Genomic DNA, 24553 nt, shown 5'->3' with positions numbered 1-24553 from the left:
CTCTAGCCTCACTGTATGGCCCCTACCTAGGGAGGACAAGATTAGGTCCCTGACCGCCCATCACTCTGGCTTCTGTAAGTCTTTGGTGTGCAAGCATGGAAACCCAGCCAGGCTGCGACCGCCGAGGTCCCTGAGGGATCACAGCAAGTATTCCCTACACCCCGTCCTGGCTGCAAGTCAAGATCACAAATCTTGCTTGATGTGGATAACAACACCTTGCCAGTACTGGGAACCAATTATTTCTGAAGCACAACTGGTTTTACGTTCATGAAGGATGTTTTACACTATGTTTCGAGGCAACCTCTAGGACAGTGGCAATATTTCTTTCAGCCAAGAAGGTTTAATTGCAGAGCTCAAATCAATAATGTATTTCATCCTACAGCAAATCTCTCATAGGCAATGAAGACACAGCTCCCAGAAAGACTTTTAAAGTTTGGAAGGTCCCTGCCAGGATTCCCTAGCTAAAACTGCGGGCTTTGCTGCCAAATTGCTAGGGACAGGAACAAAGGAAAATGGATCTCTTTATGGGACCGGGCAAGATTTTTCTCCATCTCCGGCTCTTCATCTGGGAGAAACCAACTGCATCTTTGAGACATGCAGAGACAGTCTGTGTTGACTTTCTTACTGACTGGGATTTCACAAGCTGCTCTGATGACCGGGCTGGGCAGCATATCCCATACGCCGCTATCCAGCTGTAACACACCACAAACCCTTCAGCTCCATTCAGTGACTCAAGCTGCAAATTTTGCCAGGAGGAGATCATCCCGACACTGGACCCTGAGCTATCAGTAACAGCTGCCCCAGCAAACAGCTCAAAACTTGAGCACACCACAGCAGCTCGATTACTGCCAGGTCTAAGCCAAGGCATGGCAGAATCTCACAGCAGGTACCCAGCCTGCACCCGCTCCGAAAACAAAGAGGTTACCAGTCCTGTGGGTGCTCAGTCCCCACTTGTCTAAGAGAAACCCCTTGTGCAGGAGAAAATGTCACCAGGAGCATCTTACAGGACCAGTCTGCAAAAATGCTCAGAGGCTGTATAAAAAATCAATCCAAATGTGCAGTGTTAACTCACCTTTTCACCTTTGGTGCCTTTCAGTCCACGAACACCATCTGCTCCCTTGCAGAAGATAAAACAAGAAGTTACAAGGGTATAGGTAAGCTTAAGAGTGAAGAATCATTAATCACAGCAATTTTTGCTTCCTCTGATGTTGACAATGGTATCTCTGCAAACTGTGATGTTCCTAAACATATTGCTAATCAAATATCAGCCGCTGACGTCTGGCTTTTGCATCACCAGTGAGTACCTGACAGTCACAAACCCCTGCTGGCTTGATTTGGCAGGTAGGGTTGGTGGTCTCTGCCCATTCCCTGCCCAGGAGTTATCCTTCCAGGGATAAAACGCACCGTGAAAAGTTTTTCTGTGTATGTTTTCCAAAAAAACATTTCCACAAATGCCTTGCCAGCATGCTGAGTTCACTTGAGTATTCACAGAAAAAACAGTGCTCAAGCTGTGCATGGACACTTGGGAGGTGAAGCCATTTTAAAATCTCTGAGTACGTAGCCAGAGATTTCCACGCTGCTCTGCAGCAGGTAGCAGCACCATGTCTAACATGCCCAAAGGTTAAGCTTGGCTCTTTTTTACCACCTCTGTGCATGCACTATTTTTTTTAAAGTACCTTTAGGCACCAAAAGGAGGGAAAAAAAAGTAACAGGACTGGTGTGGGCATTTGTGACACGGTGCAGAAGCCCTCCAAAGCTTCACCAAGGCATAGTATTCAGTGTGGAGGTGCTGAGTGAGGTCAGGATCCGCCCCCTGCTATGCCACCAGCCCAAACCTGTTGGACACCCACGCTTCCCATCTATCCTGCCTCTTGGGATAAAGCATCACCCGCAGGTATCTACACCAGCTGTACTGTGCAATGCAACTCTTACAATAAAAGTCGGAAGCTTTCTTTTTTGAGGAATAATAGTTTGCTTGGGGTATTTTAAATTTTTTCTTCCCTTTAGCATGTCAAGAAAAAGTATAATTAGAAGTATGTCAAAATTTGTGCAGCAGGACAGGGTTCTGGTAAGCGAGGCAAGATCTGAAAGTTATTTATAGCTGTGAACCCATTGAGACACATTTTTTTTCCAAACTGGAGGCTTGTGCAGTTAATACAACACTGCTTGTAGGAAGCAAAACCTTGTCTGTACGCACTATGGGTTTGGTGCATGACACACTTTCTCTAGATCATTCTAATGTGGAACAGTTCCACTTTAGCGGTAAACACAACAGCAAACCATTCCCTAATGGACCACTACGTCTCAATCTGCAACCTTGCAAGAAATGAGATGAAAGCTTGCTTTGGCTGAATACGTCCTGCTTAAATTTTGAAGGCAGAACAGCAAATGGGTTTCTGCTATTGAAAAAATATACAAGGGGGTTTAAGAGGGCTTAACATCACCTATAGGTGGTCCCCAAGCTGTGTTTGTATCTGCTAGCACAGATCCCTGCAGATTCATCGGACCTTTGGGATGCAGGATGCATCTGCACCTGAACTAATACATCTTGATGGGCATAATAGCTAGAGCTGAATGGGGAAAAAAATACCCACCGCCTTCTTATCAGCATACAAGCACTGCAGGCAGCAGGAGCGAGGGAAGAGCTGGAATTCAGTCTAGTTTTTGAAAAAGCACATTGCTGAGACGCACAAGCTTTGTCTAACAAGGTTTTGGATCAGGAGCATGAAAAGCTTGCTTTGTTGTAGTAATAGGCTATTTTGTTTTATTAACAAGCCTTGTTAAAGTTTTCACATTCTGGCTAAGATTTACTTTGGTTGTAAACTGGAAACAATTGGAATGGGACTGAGCCATGCTCACAAAGAATTAAAAGAGAAATCTCTCCAAAGCACTGAACGATGCTAAGAGGGGTTACTGGAGAGCAGGGGACTTGTAATCCTCACGGCCTGAGAGAAGACACTGGACCAAGGCTCGCTCGAGCGGTAAATACAGTTCGTCACTGAGGTGGCCCCAAGTGCCCTGGTAGGGCATCCGTGCCCACTGGCAGTGTCCACCTCCAGCACAAGCTGCAGAACTGGAGTTGAACAAGCAATGCCATGGACACTGTTTCTGCATCCTCCTTACCTTGACTCCGCGTGGTCCCGGATAACCGATGGGGCCCTGAGGACCTGGTGGACCCTGAGGTGAAAAAAGGCCAACAAGAAAAACACATCAAAAATCAACACAAAGGTGCAGCGATAGAGGAGTGTGTGGAAAACAAATATTCCAGCCATCTGGCTGCTTCAGATCAGGTGGACGTGGCAGCGGCCACCTGAAAATAGCTCAAAATAGCAGAGCGCACTACAGGAACATCACCTCGAGCAGGTGCACTGCGCTGAGCCAACTCAAAGATCGGTATGATAGGAAAGGAGGATTAGAAGAGTCAGGATAGCGACAACTTGTTAGGAAGGGGATTTATACAAAAGGTTGACGACTTGTGTGTTGGATTAAAGAAAACAAGTTCTCTGAGAAAGGAAGAACATGTTCTGCTGTCTCCCCCCTTCCAAACCATCCTGGTTTTGCAGTAACGCAGCAGAGCTTGTGATGATGATGATGATCACAGAGAGGAATTATTGCTTGAGGCACAAGCCTCAGGGTGATGGCCTTCGGCCTCAGCTGTGTGGGAGTGGAGATGCTCACAAAGCTCCTTTCTGGCACCGAAAGCTGCAAATCCCCAGGGACACCACAAGCTGTGCTAGACATGGTGCCTGATATGCACCCTGCAAAAACTCTCCTTCCCACCCTTGCTGCCTGCAAATAAATCACATTCTTTATCGAACGCAGTTGGTTTTCATTTTACTCAATTCCCTAACTAAACAAACACCCTTCCGCTTCTCCCAGCCTGAGACAGACCATTTTTTCCAGCCTGGCAGCCAGATGGAGCCGATGGGTCCACCAGCCTCCTGGACCTCGCAAGAGCATTGGCTGGAGGAGAACTGCAGCACCAGCGCCGCTCCGAGATCACATCCCTGACATTTGCTAAGCGTCTCCCAGCATAGGGAGCGTGCCCGCACGACCGCTTATTGGCTTCTCACATTCTGCAGAGGCCAATGTTTGAATTTTCAGCCTCGCGTGACACCAGCCAGACAAACGGCTGCGGCCGTGGGTTGTGCTCCGTGCAGCACACAAGGAAGGCTCAAGCGGACGTCCATCAAACCAGACCGCGCTCTAATCAAAGACTTTTGACAAATGTAATGTTTTTCAACTGAATGGGACACAGCGGGAATGCAGATGGTAAATCTCCCAGACAGGCGGACAACTGCGTAATTCAAGGACTCCAGCCTCCAGCAATATTCTTAAATATATTGTTAAAGAGGGACTTTGAGGGGGAGAGGAAGAAAGAGGAAGACTAGGAATATAGAAAGTTATTTTCTGCATTCCCTGTACCACAAAGGATATTTATTTGTATCCAATTAAGAGAAGGCTTCCCTTCACAGTTTTGGTTTTCATGTCTGCCGGGCTACAGAGTGCTGCTTGCCAGGAAAGCTGAAAGAAGTTGAGAAAAGACCAGCCCAAGCACCAGAAGAGACTCCCAAACAGATGAAAGCTGGGCTCAGCTTTCAAATTTAAACAGGGTTTGCTTCTTGCCACCTCCACTGACCCACAGTCCCTGGCTGCCCAGCCATCCTTGGAGCCCCACGGAGATCCGTCTCCACCCAGCTACCGCAACCTTCCCCTTAGTGGTGACGAGGGTCTTGTTGACACCTACCTGACTCCCCTTCTCTCCAGGAGGACCTTCCTTGCCAGGATGACCCTATTCATAAAAGAGACAAAGAGAAGAGGGGAAATAGGTTTAGTGTACATCTAACGCTTCAGAAGCCAACAAGCTCGCTCAGGCAGCTATGATTTATTTTTCGGAGCACAGTTGCTCTCCAGGAAGCTCTTGTTGATACAAGTAGCCCCCCTGAAGCCTACTTGCAAGACTAAGCTTTCCCCAAAAGGAAGAGAGCAGCATTTGGGTCCTTGGTGGTATTCTACCTGGTTACTTATACTTTTACCCTTCGCCATTTTTCAACAGAGAAGCACAACCATTTTACAATATTCTTCACATATTAGAACACCTCAGCGAGTTCAGCAGCAAGCAGCATATAAATTTTGCAGATAGGAAAACAGATAAAATTAACTCCGTGCGTTAGCAAACTTGTGAAGGTCACAAGATGCCCAGACTGGTCAGACCCCCTCATTAATTTCCTAATTCCTAGAGTCCATTACAAGATCTCATGACAAATGCTCAGCTAACCTGCAACCCCACTAGACGGCGGCTGGCTGGATGCTGGCCAGGCATTCCTCATGGGATTTGATGCTGAATAACTCAACATCCAAGAGTTTCCAACACATTCTCATTCATAGACTTTAGAAGCCTTTTGCTGGGGTTGCAGTCAGTAGAAAACAAAAGTGTGAATTGCCTCAGATATAGCTTGGAGGATTAGTGAGAAATGGGGGAAATCCACAAAAGTAGTTTTTAGCATTGATTTCCCCACTGTCAGAACTAAAATGGAGCTGGGATGGAAGACAACTCCTTGGTTGGCAACGTGTGTACATAAGCAATAAGCCCCCAAGAAGGGCACTTGCTGCACACACAGGGACCTTTTATTTTATACAAATGATGAAAGCACATCCAGCTGCTCTAAAGCCACTAAAACCTTCTGCACTCAATGGTTTCTTTACTTACGAACTCTTCTCTAAATATACAAATTACTTTCTACCAATATAACAAGGAAAATCATAAGAGTATTTTCAGAACAGGAATGTCAGCCAAGCCAGATTTCATAAAACAAGCTAGTTTAATAAAGAAACAAAATGACAGCTGTCATTTTTACATCAACAAAATGTAGGAGGAAAATGCAATCTGAATTTGTTCTGTGAGTTTAAATGGCACCAAGAGCATCAGTGCACAAATGTGGTCATATAACTGTGCCTGCCTTCAGCTCCTGATGTCTCTCTGCACCCCAGGGGAGGCAAAATGGAAGTCACGCAAGATTTCAAAAGCCTTTGTCCACTCTGCACTAAATCATCACCATTTTTAAAATGCCCGTCTCCATTACTGCTACTAAGATCAAAAATTGATGAGTAACTTGGTTGGCTTTCGCAGCGAGATGCTTCAGGCCCTCAGGGATTTTCAGATATCTTCCAAGACCAATTTCTAGAAAGAGAACATTGGCCGGTTTTTGTCCTTGGAAAGAGCAACTCATATGCTTACAAACCTACAAACCGTCTGCAAACTACAGGGCTACCTGTGGCAAAGGACCTGTGTCCACGCACACCCACACGTGCTCAGCTTGCCCGTCTTAGCAGCCTTCAGTCTGCATAAAAATAGACCTGGCGTCTTCTCCAGCTGAACTTCCCTGGAGGTGGCTGTAGGAATTTCACATCGAAAGCTACAGCCTTAGAGATGTTCTGGGCTTTGCTTTAGCTGTTCTGTTGACTCAGCTAACAATTGTACGAATGTTCGAAATGCCCTCTGTAGGAATGATAATCCCAGGGTGGGAAATGTAATTTTTTTTTTTTCCACGCTCTGCATTTACATTAGTGCAATGAAACTATTTTACATTTGTCACTCTTAAAACCAGGTGCTTCTAAGGTGTGTAAAAATGAGTTCAGGTTTAAAGGCCAGAGATTTTTAAGAACAATTTCCAGAGCAAGAAGCAAATGATGTTTAAAGTAGGATTAGGAGGCAGCTGCAAGACTACAACACTGACATGCAATTTCAACCTGTTCTTATCACCGTTCTGCAGCAGTGCCCAGCGGCCCCGAGCAAGATGAGGACCACACCGTGCTAGTGCTGCGGTACGCATAACCACACACACAGGAGACCGTCCCTACCTTGGTGAGCTGCCAACCTATGTAAAACAGAGAGGAGAAACAGAAGGAGGGGAAAAAGAAGCCCAAGAAGATGGTGAGAAGTACCTAGTGCTGCACTGCGAGGGCGAGCAAAGCTTGGAGCAGGGATAAGGCTTCTCAAACTCAAACCCTTCAATCCAGCCGAAACGTGGGCATGGCGAGCCTGACCTTGCAGGCTCACACACTTCCCAAGCCCATGGTGCACCCCAGGGTGGATGGGTGCAGGATCAGGCCCCGCAGCCCTGGCGCCAAGCAGACACCCAGGAGAGGACGACTTACCGGAGGACCGTCTGCACCAGGCATGCCAGGAAGACCGGGTTTGCCCAGCGGCCCCTAAAAACAAACAAAAACACAACAGCTGCAATGCTCAGAGTCTTCAGAGCGTTGGAGGACGGGGCTTTTCACATTTCTTGCTTTTCCTAGCTGTGAAAGGCCACAGACAGGTGAGGCTGTTGGAAAAGCTGTCGTGACTTGCAGGAGTCTGCTTATTTCTGTGGGCAGAGTTGTTCCAGCATCCTGGGATGCTGCAGCGTTAGCGCCAGCAGCTCACACAAACACGATATAGATGAGAGCTCAACGGGAGATGCTGGGGCACGAGGCATCAAGCTGCTGTCCTACCGAAAGGGCGCGATGCTGCATGTGTGTATAAGCACAAGTTTGAGGATATCAGACTATGGGGCTCACTGGACTGAGAAATGCCCATTCGTTAGTGACAAATGGCAAGGTGATTAACTGGCAAAGGAAGCACGGAGCTGCCTCAATTGACTGTGCTTGCTCCTTTAACACCGTTCAATGATTACCTTTTTAATTAAGCAACCCCCTGATTTCTGCCACTGCTGTTGTGAGTGTGTGACTCGGCACTGAAATCCAAGCGCCCTTTATCTGGCAGAACTGCTAATATGCTCCTTCTCAGGAGAATTATCAATAATTTGAGTCTGCCCCAGGCTGCCAACACAAGCGGGGGATTCTCCTGTGTCCCTACTCAACGGGAGGCGAGCAAACGCCAGGAGAAATGATGCTCTGTAGGCAAAACTGTTCCCCTTGTTTAAATCCTGACGGTCCCAGGGCTGCCTGGGAGCAACCGCGGCCAGCACCTACCCCACGTTAACGGCAGTGGAAAATCAGGGAGAGCCGGCGCAGGCAGGCAGGGAGCAGGCAGAGGGAGGGGATCTCAGCCGAGCGAGCCAAATCCACGGGCTCTTCCCAATTACCATCCTGCCCAGACTTCCAGGCATTTAGCCCACAGAAAAAGACAATTTTCAATCCTCTCCTCTCCTAGTGTTTTACCACAGGCTGCCTTCAAAATGTTTCTCTTAAGATAGGAAATGAACACAAATATTATGAATTAGAGGTAAACCGTGCTTTCTTGTCTCTCTTCTGTTTGGAATGAGACACATTAGACTTTCATAGACACGGCTGCAAACAGATGTTGCATATGGGGCAAAGGAGCAGCTGAAGTAGCAAATGCATATTAATGGCAACAGTTGTCTTAAGTCAGAGCTGCAGTATTTAAACGTACTTTCTCTCCTGGGGGACCGATCGCGCCTTGTGGACCTGGAAGACCCTGTGAAAAGAAAAAAAAAATAGGGTCATTAAGGAGCAAGTTATTCGTTCCAAATGCATTTTGGCAGTGCGTCAGCTGAGGATCATTCTGGTGCCTGTGATGGCTGGGGATTTCCCCAGTTCCATTCATTCTCAAAATGTCTTGCGAGAGACGATAAAATTTCATTTTTGCACGGCATGCCTCCTCAGGAGAGCTGCACTGCTCTGCTGTGTGCAGCCAGACTCATCCCCAGGATGGAAACGGAGATGCTCCGAGGGGCAAGACTTACTGAGAGCCGTGGAGAAGGCTGACAGCAAGGCTTGGACATCTGTATTACCCATCTGGCTCCGGAGCAACTGGACCATGGGATGCTAAAAATCAGGCATGAGCCACAAGATGTGGCATGGCCAAAGAGACTGCTTGGACCTGGGTTTGGCTTTGCATCATGGCAGCAAAAGCCAGGTGAGAACCAGGGGAATCTGAAACTGGGGGCATTTTCAGGAAGATTTTAGGCCAGGACTTATCGTCAAGCCAATTCCCAGCAAATCCCCTTATTGTTTGTCTCATCTCTGGTGGGGGAGTGAAGCTTGTTTGAAATTATCATTCTTTTTCCTACCCATGGAAAAGGCGTTTTCCTCTTACCTGAGCACCTGGGTTACCCTGCTGTCCTGGGGGACCCGGCTCACCTTGAGGACCCTGCGAGGAGACAAAGGCAGAGCTGAAGGCAGGAGAGGCAAGAGCGGAGCCGGTGCTTCCTTGGGCACCGCAGCTCCTGTCCCCGGCACAGCCCCGCACCCTCTCGCAGCATCTCGACACCCTCTCTAACCCACCGCCAGTAACCGAGAGCTCCTGGGAAAGGGAAACAGCTTCCCTCCGCAGCGGGATAGGGAGGGGTGAAGTTATTTCAGGGCACACTCACTTCTTTGCATGGACATGCGGCCCAAATGAGCTGAGCAGGGCTTTAACACAACCCGGCTTTGCATTGGCTCTTCTGCAGGGAGTCCATTTCATCCGATTAGTACAAAGTACGAGGCACATAAAGATTTTTTTTTTCCCCCTCAGTTAAATTACCATATTTTGATATTCATTAGAACAACATACATCTCAATGAAAATGTTTGATCTTTCATAGGGAAATAATGTGTAATTCCATCAGAAATTATAATAAATTAACAGCCATTTGCTGTAGGAAGATACCCTCTGTGGTTTTCACAGGCTCTGATAGGAATCTAGACCAGGCTAAAAAGCAATTAGCAAATCTAATTTAATAGAGTACATTTTACATTTCTCTCTATATAATATCTGAACCGCCCGTGAAATTTGCAGTAAAAACTTACCACATTCCCCTTGGGACCTGTTTGTCCATCCATACCAGCCACACCCTGAGAAAGGATTTAAAAAACAGCACTAAGAAAATACCTTGTCATTTTGCACCACAGAAGCAGAGAAACTGCCACAAAAATAACAAAAACATCGGGAGGCCCTTTAGACCACATGGAAAGGGAACAATTTTCTAAAGGTGTTTGGTAGAGCGGTCAATTCCATGAGTCCAGTTTACACTTTTAAAAGTCATTTCAGTGTTTTCCCCACTGGTTTAACCTGCCTGCAAGGCAGAATCGGCATTAGGTTGAGCAAATCCTGGCTAAGTACCACAGCCGATCACCTCTGACGGCGAGCAGGCATGGAGTAGCGAATGAAAATGAACAACCGGACAAAAAACCTCGCTCGGGATGCAAATGCATCCTTCAACACGGCAGCGGGCAAAGGCAACGGGGCCGTGCTGTCTCCTGCCAAAACAAAAGGCAACCGGGATCAAACACTCCCTGAGCATCTTCATTAAGGGGGTAACATGGTACATGGTCAACTGGAGATGCCCTGGTCGGGGTTCCCCTGCCATCGTTTTGCTCTGGTGGGGCAACTTATCTGGGTGTAATGGCACGCTCGTGCAATATGAGACAGCTTTGGAGCAGATCCCGAAGCCTCATTAAATTTCAGCAGGACTAGGAGCTCAGAGTGAAGATGTCTTCGTGTCCCAGGAGGGGCTAAGGGTTTCACAACGCTCACCATTAAATGCTGACCCCTTTAGCTCTAGCAGCAGCCTGGGTTTCGGTTTTTAAGTTCTGGGACTTCAGCAAGCTGCAGTGATTTACAGAGAGAGCCCCTGCATCAGCACTTCCAGCAGCACACGACAGATAAGGTGACTGTCTCCCGAATAAAAAATGGCACATTCTTTCCTTGGCTTTCACCCGAAATATGAACAAACTGCTTTAAAGTCTCACCAGCCCTCAGGCAAAAGTTAATAGCAAAGCCACTGTGTTAATAACTCTCATTCTTCCCTTTCAGCCTGAGCAAGGCATTAATATTTACTCAGGTGGGCCAAATCTTGAGCTGCCGTAAATGGACGTGACACCACTGAAAATGGGGGAGAATATGGACTTTGAGCCATAACTTTTTTTTAATACCACTTCTTTTCATTGCACAGATGTATAAAATTATACAGCTGTATTATCTGCTTGAATGACTAATGGGGACAGGGTATTTTGCCCAGAAAGCTCAGCTGACTGCCTGAGGGCAGCAGCCCTGGGAACTCACCGGTGGCCCTGGGGGTCCCGGCGGCCCCTTCGGTCCCAGCAGTCCTCGGGGTCCCTGTTGGGGGAAACAAACGGGGTTAGTGTTTCCAGTCCTCCCCCACGCTGCCACGAGCATGGATCGGGGTGAGCTCGTGCATGGCTGAGCATCGCTCTGCCCAGGGATGCGTCGGGGCTGGCGCGGCAATGACCTTGCTGGTTTGGCAGTAACAGCAGCTTTCTTGGTTTACAAACCAGTAAGAGCAATCCTGTGTGCACACATCCTTGAGTTATAAAGATAAATAATATAGGCACAGGCATTTATTCTTTGGATTGGAAGAAGGCCCACTTAAACCAACTTTTTTTTAATTAATTTAATCATATTCCTGGATTACCCTGTAATGCACACTGATGCAAAACACTTTGCAGCCAAGTCATTCTAGCTGGGGAGTATTATGAAGAATGACCTGATGCTGCTAACAGATCATTAGGGTTAGCATTTCAGAATCGCTCCAGAGTTAATTTTTATCATTGACAATCTATACAACTCAGCAAGGCTGGAAAACGTTTTCAGCCTGCAGCATAAATGTACATTTTCAAAGACTTTTGGTTCTTAAACCTTAATCAGTCAGGACTCCTGGTATCATGGTGTTTTCTTTCCATTTCTAGCTTTCTCACCAGATTTAACCTTGCATCATATTCAGGGAAACTGGTAGGACTGGAGCACCACGTTGATAGGCAGAGCCATGCCAGGAGAATTGTATTCATTCAATGGGAAGCTTTGCAAATCACACCCTGGCACCTCCTCTACCTTGAGCCTTCAGGTGGGTTTGTAGTGAAAGGAAAGGGATGGGTTTTGTGGGCATTCAGCTGCAGATCTGAAAGCTCACCTGTTAAATGCAGGCACTTTCTTAAATTAGGGACCACAGGGGACTCTGGGTATTTACAAGGATGGGGCTCGTTCACTCTCACAGAGGAAAATGGTTCTTGATCGGCAGGCAGTTTTATCTGTCTGCCCAAATATTGTATGTCCCCTTTTATGATGCAGAGAGGACAGAGGAATTAAAATGAAATGTTACAGGATAAAATAGGAGACATTAAGGAAGTGAATGATCTTGGAGGGTACGAGGATTTTGATCCTGCAAAAAAATGCAGTTTGCAGCACAAACTGGATGCATCAACTGGGCGGTCTGTCCCAGCCGCCGGAGACCTTCACGGGCTAAAGCTTTGCACACTGAGCCCCAACAGAGCAGAAACTCTGCTGGTATCAACTGGCAATGGGAAATGGAAGGAAATGGAGCAGGATGAAGACGAAGAAATTTTGGAATCCCCACCACTAGTTTCGATTACCATTAAATTTGGTAAGACTCTCTTTTGGCTCAGGGCAGAGAAAGAAGCAAACATGCAGATTTAGGGTGTATATATTTATGACAAAAAGTTTCCTGTAATGCAATTTAAACGTTTACTCTGGCCATGGCAGATATATTTATTTGTGTTGCTGAAATAAAAATAAACATCCCTGCATGCATTATCATCGTTTACATTCCTCTTTTGTTACAGTGTTACCTGAGCACATAAACACTTTTAAGAAGTTAATAACTATAAGTTATTGCTTAGACATGTGCTAAGGAGATAGCTGAGTTGATTAATCTTCCCCAGAAGTTAATCAGACATCTCATCTATAATTTACTTCCAGTGAGTCTGTAAATGCCAACCCTTCCCTTTCTCACATGAAGGGTGTCCAACAGGTCTCATCAATTACTCTCGGGCCACCACACTGGGCCTTAGAACAACAAAATAAGACATTTTGAAAGCAAAGCCGATGGCAAATGACAGATAGTTAATGTTCTTTTCATAGCAAAGGAAATGCATTGGGGATGAAATAAGCAGCCAGCAACTGTACGGCACACAAAAATCTACAGCCAGAAACAGAGTTCACCATTGCCAGTGAAGTAAAAAATACTCAGTACCGGGGGGAAAAAATGCTGTCAGTCTCAAACTGACAATCCAACTGCTTCTTTTCAGTGGGATACTCCCCGAAAGCATTTCTTTGGGTTAGTCAAGAGATTTTTGTCCAACAACGCTAGCATCTCCTTTTAACCTTATTGATACTGGGAACTCCCTCCTTCGCTAGCCCTGGTTGAGCTGCTCCAGTGTTAGCAGCCTGTGGAGGCCCAAACTGACAAACCCTGCCGATTTATTAAGTTTTGTGCACTGTGAAAAGAATATTGACCCCGCTGAAGACAGGGCTAAAAGTCCCCTTGAGCTCAACCCTGCCAGGATTTCATCCTGAGATTGAAAAGGGATTACTCGCACTGCACAAAACCAAGCGTGCAGGCAAGGGAGCTGCACAGCTAATTGCTGCCATTACCATGCAACAGCAGACAAAACCATTCCTCGCTGGAGTTTGCTATGAACACTCACGAAAACTGTATTTCACATATGTTTACCATGCATAATTTCTACCCCAGCCTACTTACCTGAATCCTAAATAACACATCAGGAAGGACACATGTGGGAAAGGTATGAGACCAATCTAAGCTAAGCTAAATTTACAATTACATTTTTTTCAAAGACTAGCCAGTGAGCAAAGAAAGTCAATGAGAAATTTGCTCATTTAAAAATAAAAAAAAGCCAAACAAAAAAACAAAACACAGAAAACCTGTCAAACAAACAAACAAAAAAAAAACAAACAGAAAGCATCTTCTCTTTTTGGTAGCCATCTTAGTAAAAAAAAGGAAAATAGAGTTGTTACAGCAAAGATAACTCTCTAAACCATTCACATGGATCTTCAAAGCAAGGGAAGCTCAGTCCCTGGAGGACCTCAGGGGTCTTGCTTAGCACCAGAAGAGCTGCCCCACCGGACCTCTAAAAACACAGTTATCATATCAAGACCTTGACCAAAGCAGTGCTGCTGTACATCAAGCCAAAGGAGGAGATACTCACGGGTTCTCCAGGCAGACCTCTGGGTCCAACTTCTCCATCGTCTCCCTGCTCAGCAGCAAAGCCGCAGAGAGAAGCAGCAAAAGAGACAGAACAAACCAGTTATATTTCAGTCACATCACAGGTGTTTCATTCTTGTTAAATAATAATCACACAGAAAACCAGCTTCCCTGGAGTAATAAAAGGGTAGCCATGCATAAGGAAGACCTCGTAAGCCTGGAGACTAATACTGCGTGTGCAGAATTTACTGAGGTTTAACCCCAGCCGGCAACGAAGCACCACAGAGCCGCTCCCTCACTTCCCCCCAGCAGGATGGGAGAAGAGAATTGGTAGGGTAAAAGTGAGAAAACTCATGGGTTGAGATAAGAACAGTTTAATAATTGAAATATTATAATAATAATGACGATGATGATGTAATGAAAAGGAAAACAACAAAGAGAGAGAAATAAACCCCGAGAAAGACAAATGATGCAAGTGAAAACAATTGCTCACCACCAACCGACTGATGCCCGGCCAGTCCCTGAGCAGCGGCCCCCCAGCCAACCTTCCCCCCAGTTTTATTGCTGAGCATGACGCCATACAGTGTGGGATGTCCCTTTGGGCAGCTGGGGGCAGCTGTCCCGGCCGTGTCCCCTCCCAGCTCCATGTGCCCCCCAGCCTGCTCGCTGGTGGCGGGGTGAGAGGCAGAAAAGGCCTGGACTCTGTGTCAGCACTGCTCAGCAATAACTGAAACATCCCTGTGTTATCAACACTGTTTCTAGCACAAATCCAAACCATAACCCCATACTAGCTACCATGAAGAAAACTCGCTCTACCCCAACCAAAACCAGCACAGTCAGACATGCTGTAAGGATACTTCATAATTCACATCGATGTTTATAAAGATGGATTTTGCTAATAGACAAGATATTGTAAAAACAAATCAGGGCATAGCAAGTCAATAACTGCAAGATTTAGTACTAAACTGAATAGGAAGCCAGCATGGGAGCACCGCCCTGGGAATGTGATTTAGCCAAATTAGCCCACAGGCTTCTCAGATAAACCAGAGGCAGCAAAGGGGTAATGGCTCACCCCTCCACTCCTACCTCCTGCTGATGCCCCACCGATCCCCCAGGAGTATTAGATGGTGCTTCCTCTGAGTTGCTTTTAAATCACTCAAAACCTGAGGCTCCCTCTTAGGAAATCAATCCCAGCAGCCAGCCCTTGTAAACCCTCCTGCTGATAAAATTCATGCTCTTCCCAGTTACGCACTCTGAGCTTCTCTCCTCGCACACCTCGAATGGTTTTTCTCTTTAGGATTAAAGTTCTCCAGACACTCGTTCTTCTCCCGCAAGACACAGGTTTGGTCTTTTCAACTTCAAAGCACTTTACAGCTGCAACTAATTAATCCTCACAACCTCACAGTGAGGAAGGTGTTATTATCTGTGCTTTACAGAGGAAACAAATAGCCATAGGTGGAAAGAAAACATCGCAGAAGGGGATTAGAGCCTGGGAAATCCATACTTGCTCCTCCGATAAAACCACATGCTCCTCACAGCCACAGATTCAGCATTTTCAATCTCTCCTCTTAAACCAGCCCTTCTAAACCAGTAATCACTTAGTTTGAGCTTTGCTAAAGGCCTTTGACTATTGACTAAACAGTGTGGAAGAAGTGAACAATTTAATCTCCGATTCCTACATCTGTCTGGAATTTCTTTTCCCAAGTCTTGCTGCAATTTGCTGGATCTTAGAAAATCAGAAGTGATAGTTTGCACACCCAGAGGATGAACATTTTTCTTGTGTTATTTTTTCCTTTTAATAAAAACTGAGTTTGCTGACCAGGTGTTTAAAAACAAATTCTTCTTTTCGCTTTTATTCCCATCCCCCTGCTCTGCTTCCCTCTCACCATGGCCACCCGCAGCACCCCCAGGACATGAGGACGGGGTGCTGCCGCTGCTGACCGGCAGCATTCGACATGCCGGTGCTGGCTGCTCTTGCCACGTCTCTGGCTGATATTGCATCTGCTTCTTGTTTACAGGAGTTAGTTATGAATTCAAAAGACTGCTGAATCCAGAGATAGACTTACCCTCTCCCCATCCTCTCCGGGTGCCCCTGGGGGTCCATGGGGGCCTGGCTCACCCTATAAAGAAACAACAGAAAAGCTTCAGAGAAGGTAGAGACACTCTGGGACGAGAAAACATTGGGTAACGTTGCAAAACCAAGCAAGAGGCTTGACTTCTCTGTCTGCACCACATGCATGGTTCCCATCTCCCTGTGCTCTCTGAAGCAGCAGCCCTCCCCTACCCGCTCAGGGCCACGCGTGGGCTCCAGCACTGACAGCCTAATGTCCTCCAGGGGCTAGAGCTCACGGGATTTACTGGTGACGCTTCAGCAGGGTCTAGGAACCAAGCAGGCACCGTAACTCCTTCAGGAGAGGGACTCGGGCTCTGCACACAGTTACTGCTTTACCCAAGGCATGCTATTCCATTTCTGGCTGATTAAGCATCTCTCTCAGGCATGGCCTTCCCTTTCCTGTGTAGCTTGTAATCACGATGCAATCTCCGCTGTTCAAACATTCCCTTGCTGTATAAAGCAATGGCTGCACTCTCTAGGGAGGGGAGGCACGAACAGCCTGCCAAAATAACCGGCTTCTTGCATTTTTTTTCCCATTGTTTAATTGCAAAGCAAAGAGAAGAATCCCATTATAATTTTTGGCAACTTCCATCCACAACTGCGCTGTCTAAAAGCAGGTTTTGCTTCTTGCTTTGGTTTTTTAGTCTGCATTTTATTAAGGTAATTTTTTTCTCCCCTTTCCAATTTCAAGCAGTCCCAGCAGGACCTTGCAGCTTCCTGGGATGCGAATGCTGTGCCTGGGAGGGACGTTGTGACATCCCACATGCTCTCATGGGACACCCTCATCCTCTCCTAATTGCACCATTGTGGCTCATCCCCAGCGACAGTTGCCCTCCTCCCAGCCACCTCCTCCTGCCAAGGTTTCATTACAGACCATGGCCAGAAGGCAAGTAGAAGATAACTTACTCTATTTCCCTTCTCACCAGGCAAGCCAGCCAAGCCATCAAACCCTCGGTCACCCTAAAAGAAAAACCAGTTTAGTACACATTTCCACCTGCTGTTGAATATCTTTCCAATTTGTTTCCTTTCTGTGTCAAGGAGTGATTGATTTTCTCCCTCAGACATTCAGCCTTCACCTCCCATCAGACCAATGATGATTTCAAAGTTATAGATTAAAAAAAAAAGAAAAAAGCTAAAAGTCATTTTACCTCCTCTCTCTTCCCCCAGCACCTACAGTTTTAAGTGTTTTTCCATGTGGATTTCAGAGCTTCTCTGGATGATGACTTCATGACCTAAAGCACCTTCTGGACAGGTTCTTCTAGTCCATTTATTTATTTGTAATCCCATGGAATTACAAATGACAATCCACTGGTGAGCAAACTGGACACCAGTATTCCCACACCTGCCAATGGGTCCCCAAACACCACCCTGAGCTTCACTGCAATCATCCCATACATCCTTTCAACCCTCCTGGACACTCCAAGGAAACATATATACAAATTAATTCTGGAAACTGTCTTAATGAAGTCAAGGTCAGAAGACAGATCTGTTTTGACCTAAAAAGGAATGTCATCGGCTGGTAAATTTGGTGACTTCACATGGATGCTTAAGGGTATTGCAAAAGGGGCATCTCCACGCTACCCTGCAAAGAGCAGACTGCTCTGCCTGACCCCAGCCTGAGCAGGCACAAAGCCAGCTGTGAAACCAGGGATGTATAGGGGATATATAGCCCCAAACTACTGATACTGGGAAGGCAAACCAAGGCAAGGATAGCTCCCAGCATACCTCTCTTCTTGCACATCTCCGGTAGCTCCTGCCACTGCCTACTGCTGTAAATGCAGCTCTGGGCATCCTTCTGGGGAGCACAATGCCAAGCACAAAATAATGAGCTCTGCTAAAAGGCCGGGTGTGTTAATTTGTGCTTGGCACCGTGTTGAGAAAGTCATGCAACCTCGCGCTGGCAGAGCACAGGCAGCGCTTTCCAGCATCTGCCTGCAAATGACCATCTGAACATCCCTTAAGTGGGCTCCTCGTGTCCCCTGCCCAGGCCCATGGATGCTCCCAAAGAAAACAGGCAACATTGAGAAATTCAAGTGTGAGGACGAAAAAGCAAACCCCATTAGTCCTAGAGCAGGCGGGCAGCAGGAGCCTGCCTTCCCAGGGCTTTCACCCGTGCCCATGCAGCTCCTCTGGGTCGGTATGTAGAGAGAGCTCATAGTGAACCACGGCAAGCTGCAACAGGGTTTCTCTCCAACCTTGTGCCCTGTTCCAGTCTCCTGTGTTCTGGGGGAAAATGGGGACAGGAATGCACAGAGACAGCCTTTTCCCAAAAGCCTCAACTCTTTAGAAAAGAGAGAAGACACAGGGGCGTTTGCAAATCGTGGGTGACACCAGCTCCTAACACCCAGGGCAGAAGGCAGTGAGCACCATCCAGTAGATAGAAAAGTCCCTTTTTCTCTGCAAAGAGGTGAAGCCCCTTTGTACCAGCAGTACCACCTCCTCCCTTCCACAAATCCTTTACCTATCAGCAAGGAAAGGAAAGTCGATTACACCTGAGCAGATCGGAGGACAGATCGAGGTGCACCCGGGGTAAAACAGCTCTTTCCTTCTGGCAGGTCCTAGAGCATCGCTCTGTCTCTGCTCACAGCAAATCTTCTCCTTCTCAGCACTGCTCGTTATTCTGTTTCTCCTTCTTCCCTGGCATCCACTCCTTTGAGGGCAGTCGACGCTCATTAAAGCACTTTACTGGATAAATGATTTGCAGTCTCCTGTCTCTGTATCAAAACTCCCCATCTATTCCAGCTTTAAGTATCTACATAATAAAGTACTTACACCTTCTAATACATGATTCCCTGAGCAAACTTTCTCTGCATTCAATTTCAGTGGAACAGCTTCTTTCTTGCTTGATAATACCAGCAGATCACAGCTGAATGAAGGGATTTTGTCTCAAATAAAAATACAGGGCATTAAAATTCCTCACCATGCCTTCTACATTTCCTCACCCAGTTAATAGGTAATTTTTTTTGGTAGTTATATTTTAGGAAGTTTCCAACTGTTCATTCATGTTTGTTTTTCATAATTGGGATTCCAAAGTATTTGTTCTACAACCACAGCCAAGGGAGCATATTTCATTCTTAAGAGGATCCAGCAATTTAAAACAGTTGCATAAAAAAAATTTTTAAAAGGGAAAAGAAGAGAAAGATCGCTATTCTGCCTTCTAGGTGTGTGTTCCGCTGCTTTCTCTCAAACGTGGAGCCCATGACTTCACAGGAGTAGCTGGGCCATTTCAACAACCTCCTCCAAGCAAGGTGGGCTCCTTCTGCCAAGGGTCCCTCAGTTCGTGCTTGCTAAAAAGCAGACAGATTCCAAAAGCACATAAATACGTGGCACTACCTTTGGTCCTGTCTGGCCTGGCATTCCCCGGGCACCGTCGCTGCCAGCTCGTCCCTGCAACAGAGAAAAACAAAGTCATATACAAAGGGTAAGGCAGGACCGCAGGGACATCTGCTTTTTGGTCTGTGGCCGAGTGAAGTTTTATTTAAGTCAAAGCTCGCCAGCTGGGGAGCAGCTTCCCTTGGCGAGGGAAAAAATGCTGGTCTGCTTTTGAAGCAGCATCCCGGGCTCAGCCTGGCGCTAATGAGGGGTGTGAGACAAACGGCAGCGAAGCTGCTTCGCTACATGGGATGCTGGGACATGGTCATTGATTTTAATTTGAAATAATTATCTTCCAGCACATTTTAAGATATGCTAATGATGGCATCCACAAATTGAAATGAGATTTTTTTTTTTTTTTTTTTTTAAGAGAGTCAGAAGTGGGTCACACAAAAGACTTTCTTGTTTCTTCTTCTAGCAAGCCAAATCACGATGAGCCAGAGAATGGAGTAAAATAAAAATCAGGATTGGGGAGTGAGCAGGATTTATACCAGCTCCAGAAACCCTCCGGGCACTGGATCCTCCTTGCATACTACTGAGACTTGGGGACTGTCCAAACCAGCCCGGAGCGTTGATGCAGCTACAACCTCAGCACCGCAGAACGACAAAAGAGCGGGAAGCCTGGACTTGCAGTTCTCCCCACACCACCCAGCTTTTAACTCTCATCCTCATTTGCATCTGCCCAGATGGACGGAGGGGCCCTGGACAAGCCACCGGCTGGCTGCCAGCCTGGCTCTTGTGCAACGCTCTCGGTGCTCAGAAATTGTTTGGCAGTAGAAAGGATTTCTAGCAGAAATTGGAGTTAATGCGGTCATCAGCACAGCTCCCAGGACACTCACCCTGCGGCCTGGTTTTCCTGCCGGACCGGGAGGACCCTGGATGCCTCGTGGACCCTGCAAGACATCAAGGAGAGAGGAAGAAAAGCCATCACCCAAAGGCACAACAGATGGACCCAGTGTCTGCTGGCATCGCAGATGAGGCGCTGCTGGGGCCGTGAGGGTCACCAGGGCTACAAAATGGGACGTGAACCCCTCAAGCAGAGCCCGTGGTTCAAAATACAAGGGCAAGGCTCAGGACTGAGCATCTCTGGACAGGAATCGCACGCGTTCATTCACAAGGAAGCCTTTGCCCTGCGAGCAGCTCCCCTTGGTGGAGACAAATCACTTCCCCCACCATTAGAAAACGGGAACTTTTCCTTAACGCAGGATGTTGGCATTGGAAGAACATTTTCCTGGGTGTTAGCAAACTCCCCACACTCCAACTTATCTCATATTTACAGGACTCCTCCGCGGATGTCTTTGCAGGAAAGGACTACCGCACCTGCAGAATTTTAGACTGTTGGCTTAAATTATGCCTTGAGTCTGCATTTGGATATTCGAAGGGACATTTATATGCAAAATGGATGTTTCCACACCTTCCTACTTTCAGCTGGCATTGAGTTAGTGAATCGCTCCTTCACAACAGCCTCTAAAGCAGGACTGGCTTCTCCATGCCTTCACTTCCCCCAGATCCCTCCCAGTTGCCCGGTTTGCCCATACTCACCTGAGGTCCCATTTCTCCAGCTTCTCCCTTTAGTCCTCCACTGCCCGGGGGTCCCTTTGGACAGAGAACATGATTTATTACATTTTGCCATAACAGAGCCAGCAGGAAGATTCACACAATGTTAAGAAAGAGCCATTCATGCAGGTAACCCAGAGCATCCACGGAGCCAGCACCAGCTAGGTCTGCTCCATCCTTGCTTGCCCGTTCACTTACCATGGGGCCCGGCCGCCCCGTCAGACCCATTGGACCCGCTGGTCCTCTCAGCGCCAGCTGCAACAGAAAGACAGACATTGCTCAGTTGGTGTCTCTGCTTCATTGCTGCAATGGGACAAAGCCACCATCACGCCACCAGCCACACGTTCTCTCCACGCCCCAAGAACCACAAATCCTCAGAGCAACGTCTGTACCCTCAGTGAATTTACCCAAGAGCATCCAACCTGCTGCCCCACCAACTCCCTTCTGCATCCAGAAACGGGCAAAGCCCACGGGTGGTGCGTGGGTCTGCATGTGGACACACGGACCTACACCTCGTCCGCCTGTAGGCATCCTCCCCCCATACACCCACCCCGCACCATACACATGAAGTACAGAACCCCTGTATAGATGCGTATAGGCACACCCCGGCCCAGCCCCAGGGCAGATGGAGGGGCGAGGAGTTACCTGCATCTAAACCAGGTGAGAATCAGCCTCTGCAGGTCAGATCCCCTTTTCCATCATCACATACAGACAACAATAAAATGGACGCTTTTGGCAATAAATTATTGAAGGGAAACATCAAAACTTTGCTATAGGGGGTTGTTCACATATTTATGATCTCAGTTCAGTTTAGGTGGATTTTTTTTCTTTGTGATCCTAGGAGTTCAATATTGGAGGAATTTTTTCCTTTTTTTTGGTTACTATTTAATATCCTGCAAACTGAACAACAATTCTGTTTGCAACAGGGGGCTTTTAGCGCAATAATTAAGGAGTCATGTAACGATGCATCAAGTCAGTAATTTCCATGGTGGGTGATGGGGCTGGTCCACACTTTAAAACATCATTCGGACAATTTGTTCCCTTGTGACAGTTCAACACTTTAAGAGAGTTGTAATTATCTGTGTACTCCAGTAATTAAAATCTACCCGTGGCTGCACTTGCAATGGCATAAATATTGCACAAATGCTAGATTATGTGGCATCTTTTTACAACACCCCATTAAAAGGGAGATGCTCTGAAACACTGCCGGCTGGGACAATGTTCGGTGTCTAATGAAAGCCAAATTTTAAGGGAATAAATCAACCTAACAATGCAATTAACAACCATGATAACGAGAAAAACAAACTGCAGAAAAGGAAAGAAGATATCCTCCCCCCTGCAGGACTCCTTTTCCATTCCTGCCATATTCCTGTAACTTCCCCACCAAAAAAAAAGTCATTTATTTCCCTTTGTGCTTTGGTGTCAGGGTTTTCAGCTGAAATTGTCTGACAATACATTAAAGTTAACCAAGAAAAGGATTTTTTCCTTTATGGAAATATTTAACTTTACATCCACAGCCCAAAAGTCACCCAGGATTTGCTTGTTTTTCAAATTTTTTCCCAAAAACTGAAAATTAAAAAAACAGAGAGAAGGGACTTTGAGTGAGGGAAGGGTGGTTCGTTGTTTTTTCATAACAGTCACAATTTTCAAGAGGCAGAAAAAAAAGAACAAAACCAGAGAGAGTCTGAGAAAGCAGACGCTTCTCATGAAATGTTCATCTGCTCAAAACCCCTATTTCCCAGCAAAATAAAATGCTGATGGAAAAACTGTAGGCAGCCTTAAAATTAAGACTGACAAGGTAACACCAGAAACATAATCCACCAATATTGTTCTCAGAGCAAGGTTAATGGACAGGAAAATGCAGTGGCTGGTGGCATCAGGGCCCTGTACTCCACCTGAATATGTATAAAATCAAACTCCTTTGTAAAAGGGGAGTTGGATGGAAACCAGAATAGCCCCAGCCAAGCCAAAACCCTCATTATAAACCTAACAGGGGCATGTGCCACGCAGCTGGGTGGAAACCCCAATGGACTGTATTTCATTCAAGGATGAAATAAATTGCTTTTTAGCCTATTTCAGCAGACCAGCCCAAAGTCTGTGCTAAAGCGACTGCCAACAGCTCTGAATAACAGACTGGCTACATCCGAGCCACGCATCCCAGCTGCAGACAGATGTGGGCTTCGGACCTGAGGAGCACACCTAAGCTCTGTCCTTGGATGACTGCATTTGACAGGGAGAGGAGCAACGCTCCCAAAGCTGTGTCCCTTTGCGAACTGCCTCCCTGAATTATCTTATATTTTCTCCTTTACTGCAAGGGTCTGCTTACAGCCAGAATTTGGTCCCTCCTGGGCAAGATCAAGGCAAACGCAGCAGGAGGGCACTCGTGGGGTCCCTACATGTTCCCTTCTGCTGCAATTGTGCCTCTTGCACCTCTGCTTTTAAAATATCAATGATCAAATGTAGCTTCACACAAGCACTCATGGAATAAAAATTTCAAAGCTGTACTGGCTAGAAATTAAGGGTTTTTTTAAACAGATGAGTATGAAGCCTTATACACTAAGGTACTCATCTAGGCAGGGAACAGTTGTACTGGGAATGTGCACGGCCGACCTTGTTTCACCAGTGAGCCTACATAATAAACACCGCCAGGGATTATTTGACCATCAATCAATAAGGTCATCCAAGAAAAAAAAGAAAATTGCAGTCTGCCTGTTGAGATTCATGGAGCTGGGAACAGCTTACATCTGTGACATACATTTAATTATTATGATTTACTGGAAAAAACAAGCAAAAAAAAACCCAAAAGAAAGAAAGAAAACCTCTACAGCACATACCAGAACTGTTCCTATAGACTCTCAAAACTATCAGCATAAACAGCAAACGCTGCTGAAGCCAACAGGTCTATGCCTACTAGCACCAGCAGAAGGCCTGGTCCAAGGTCTGTAGACAATTTAAAACCATGTTTCTAGGTCCTGGCCTATTGCTGGCCATTAGTAAAAGGCCAAGTCATCCAGGTGTCATCACCGCAACCCACACAAGCAATTCCATCTCAGATGAGAAGCTGTTGCCACCGCCAGCACCATGGATGGTGCAAGGATGAAGACATCTGCTCCAACACATTTATTCTGGTCTTCCTCTGCTTCCTCAAGCATCTGCTGCAAGAGACATCCCCGCCACCCTTCACTTACCCTCGCCTGCTGCAGGATGGCTTGGGCTTGGGCCTCCTGGGCTGAAACGAGAGGTCCTTTAGAGCCAGCATCTCCTCCTCCACTAAAGCGGAACTGATGGGAACAAGATGTAGAAAGCAGGTCACAGGGTTGCTTGTCCCTCCACCCTCATGCTAGCTTGACTCTTAAACAACTCTGTTCAGCATGACTGACCCAACCCCATCGCTGTCCTTCCAGACCATCCTATTAACCATCGTGCTCTCAGGTCACCCAACTCACAGGCACAAACTGACTGTTTCCCATGTCCGTACCCGCACAGCGAATTGTGCCGGCTCAAAGTAACGCACAATGAGAGGGATTGTAGGCTCTGAACTGTAAGGACCTCACACACCACCGTTCAAAACTAAATGCAAA

The 24553-nt window shown here is 46.7% G+C and overlaps 1 protein-coding gene across 3 annotated transcripts in view; it reads right to left on the bottom strand.

The window, feature by feature from the left end:
* The window catches only part of COL5A1 (collagen type V alpha 1 chain), a 180884-nt gene that overhangs the window by 42650 nt on the left and 113681 nt on the right, over positions 1-24553 (bottom strand). For all 3 annotated transcript variants that reach the window (XM_087752785.1, XM_087752786.1, XM_009476995.2), the window contains 16 exons: positions 24161-24253; positions 21171-21227; positions 20958-21011; positions 20255-20308; positions 19377-19430; positions 16950-17003; positions 15997-16050; positions 13935-13979; positions 11014-11067; positions 9759-9803; positions 9065-9118; positions 8399-8443; positions 7159-7212; positions 4748-4792; positions 3124-3177; positions 1073-1117 (listed from right to left, as the gene is read on the bottom strand). In XM_087752785.1, the coding sequence (XP_087608911.1) occupies positions 1073-1117; positions 3124-3177; positions 4748-4792; positions 7159-7212; positions 8399-8443; positions 9065-9118; positions 9759-9803; positions 11014-11067; positions 13935-13979; positions 15997-16050; positions 16950-17003; positions 19377-19430; positions 20255-20308; positions 20958-21011; positions 21171-21227; positions 24161-24253 (861 nt within the window). The remainder of the gene's footprint in view (positions 1-1072; positions 1118-3123; positions 3178-4747; positions 4793-7158; positions 7213-8398; positions 8444-9064; positions 9119-9758; positions 9804-11013; positions 11068-13934; positions 13980-15996; positions 16051-16949; positions 17004-19376; positions 19431-20254; positions 20309-20957; positions 21012-21170; positions 21228-24160; positions 24254-24553) is intronic.

This window comes from Nipponia nippon, unplaced genomic scaffold (assembly GCF_047370975.1).
Source record: "Nipponia nippon isolate SJK-2023a ecotype South Korea unplaced genomic scaffold, ASM4737097v1 scaffold_16, whole genome shotgun sequence".
In the NCBI taxonomy this organism is placed as follows: Eukaryota; Metazoa; Chordata; class Aves; order Pelecaniformes; family Threskiornithidae; genus Nipponia; species Nipponia nippon.
This window is presented reverse-complemented; position numbering and strand designations above follow the sequence as displayed.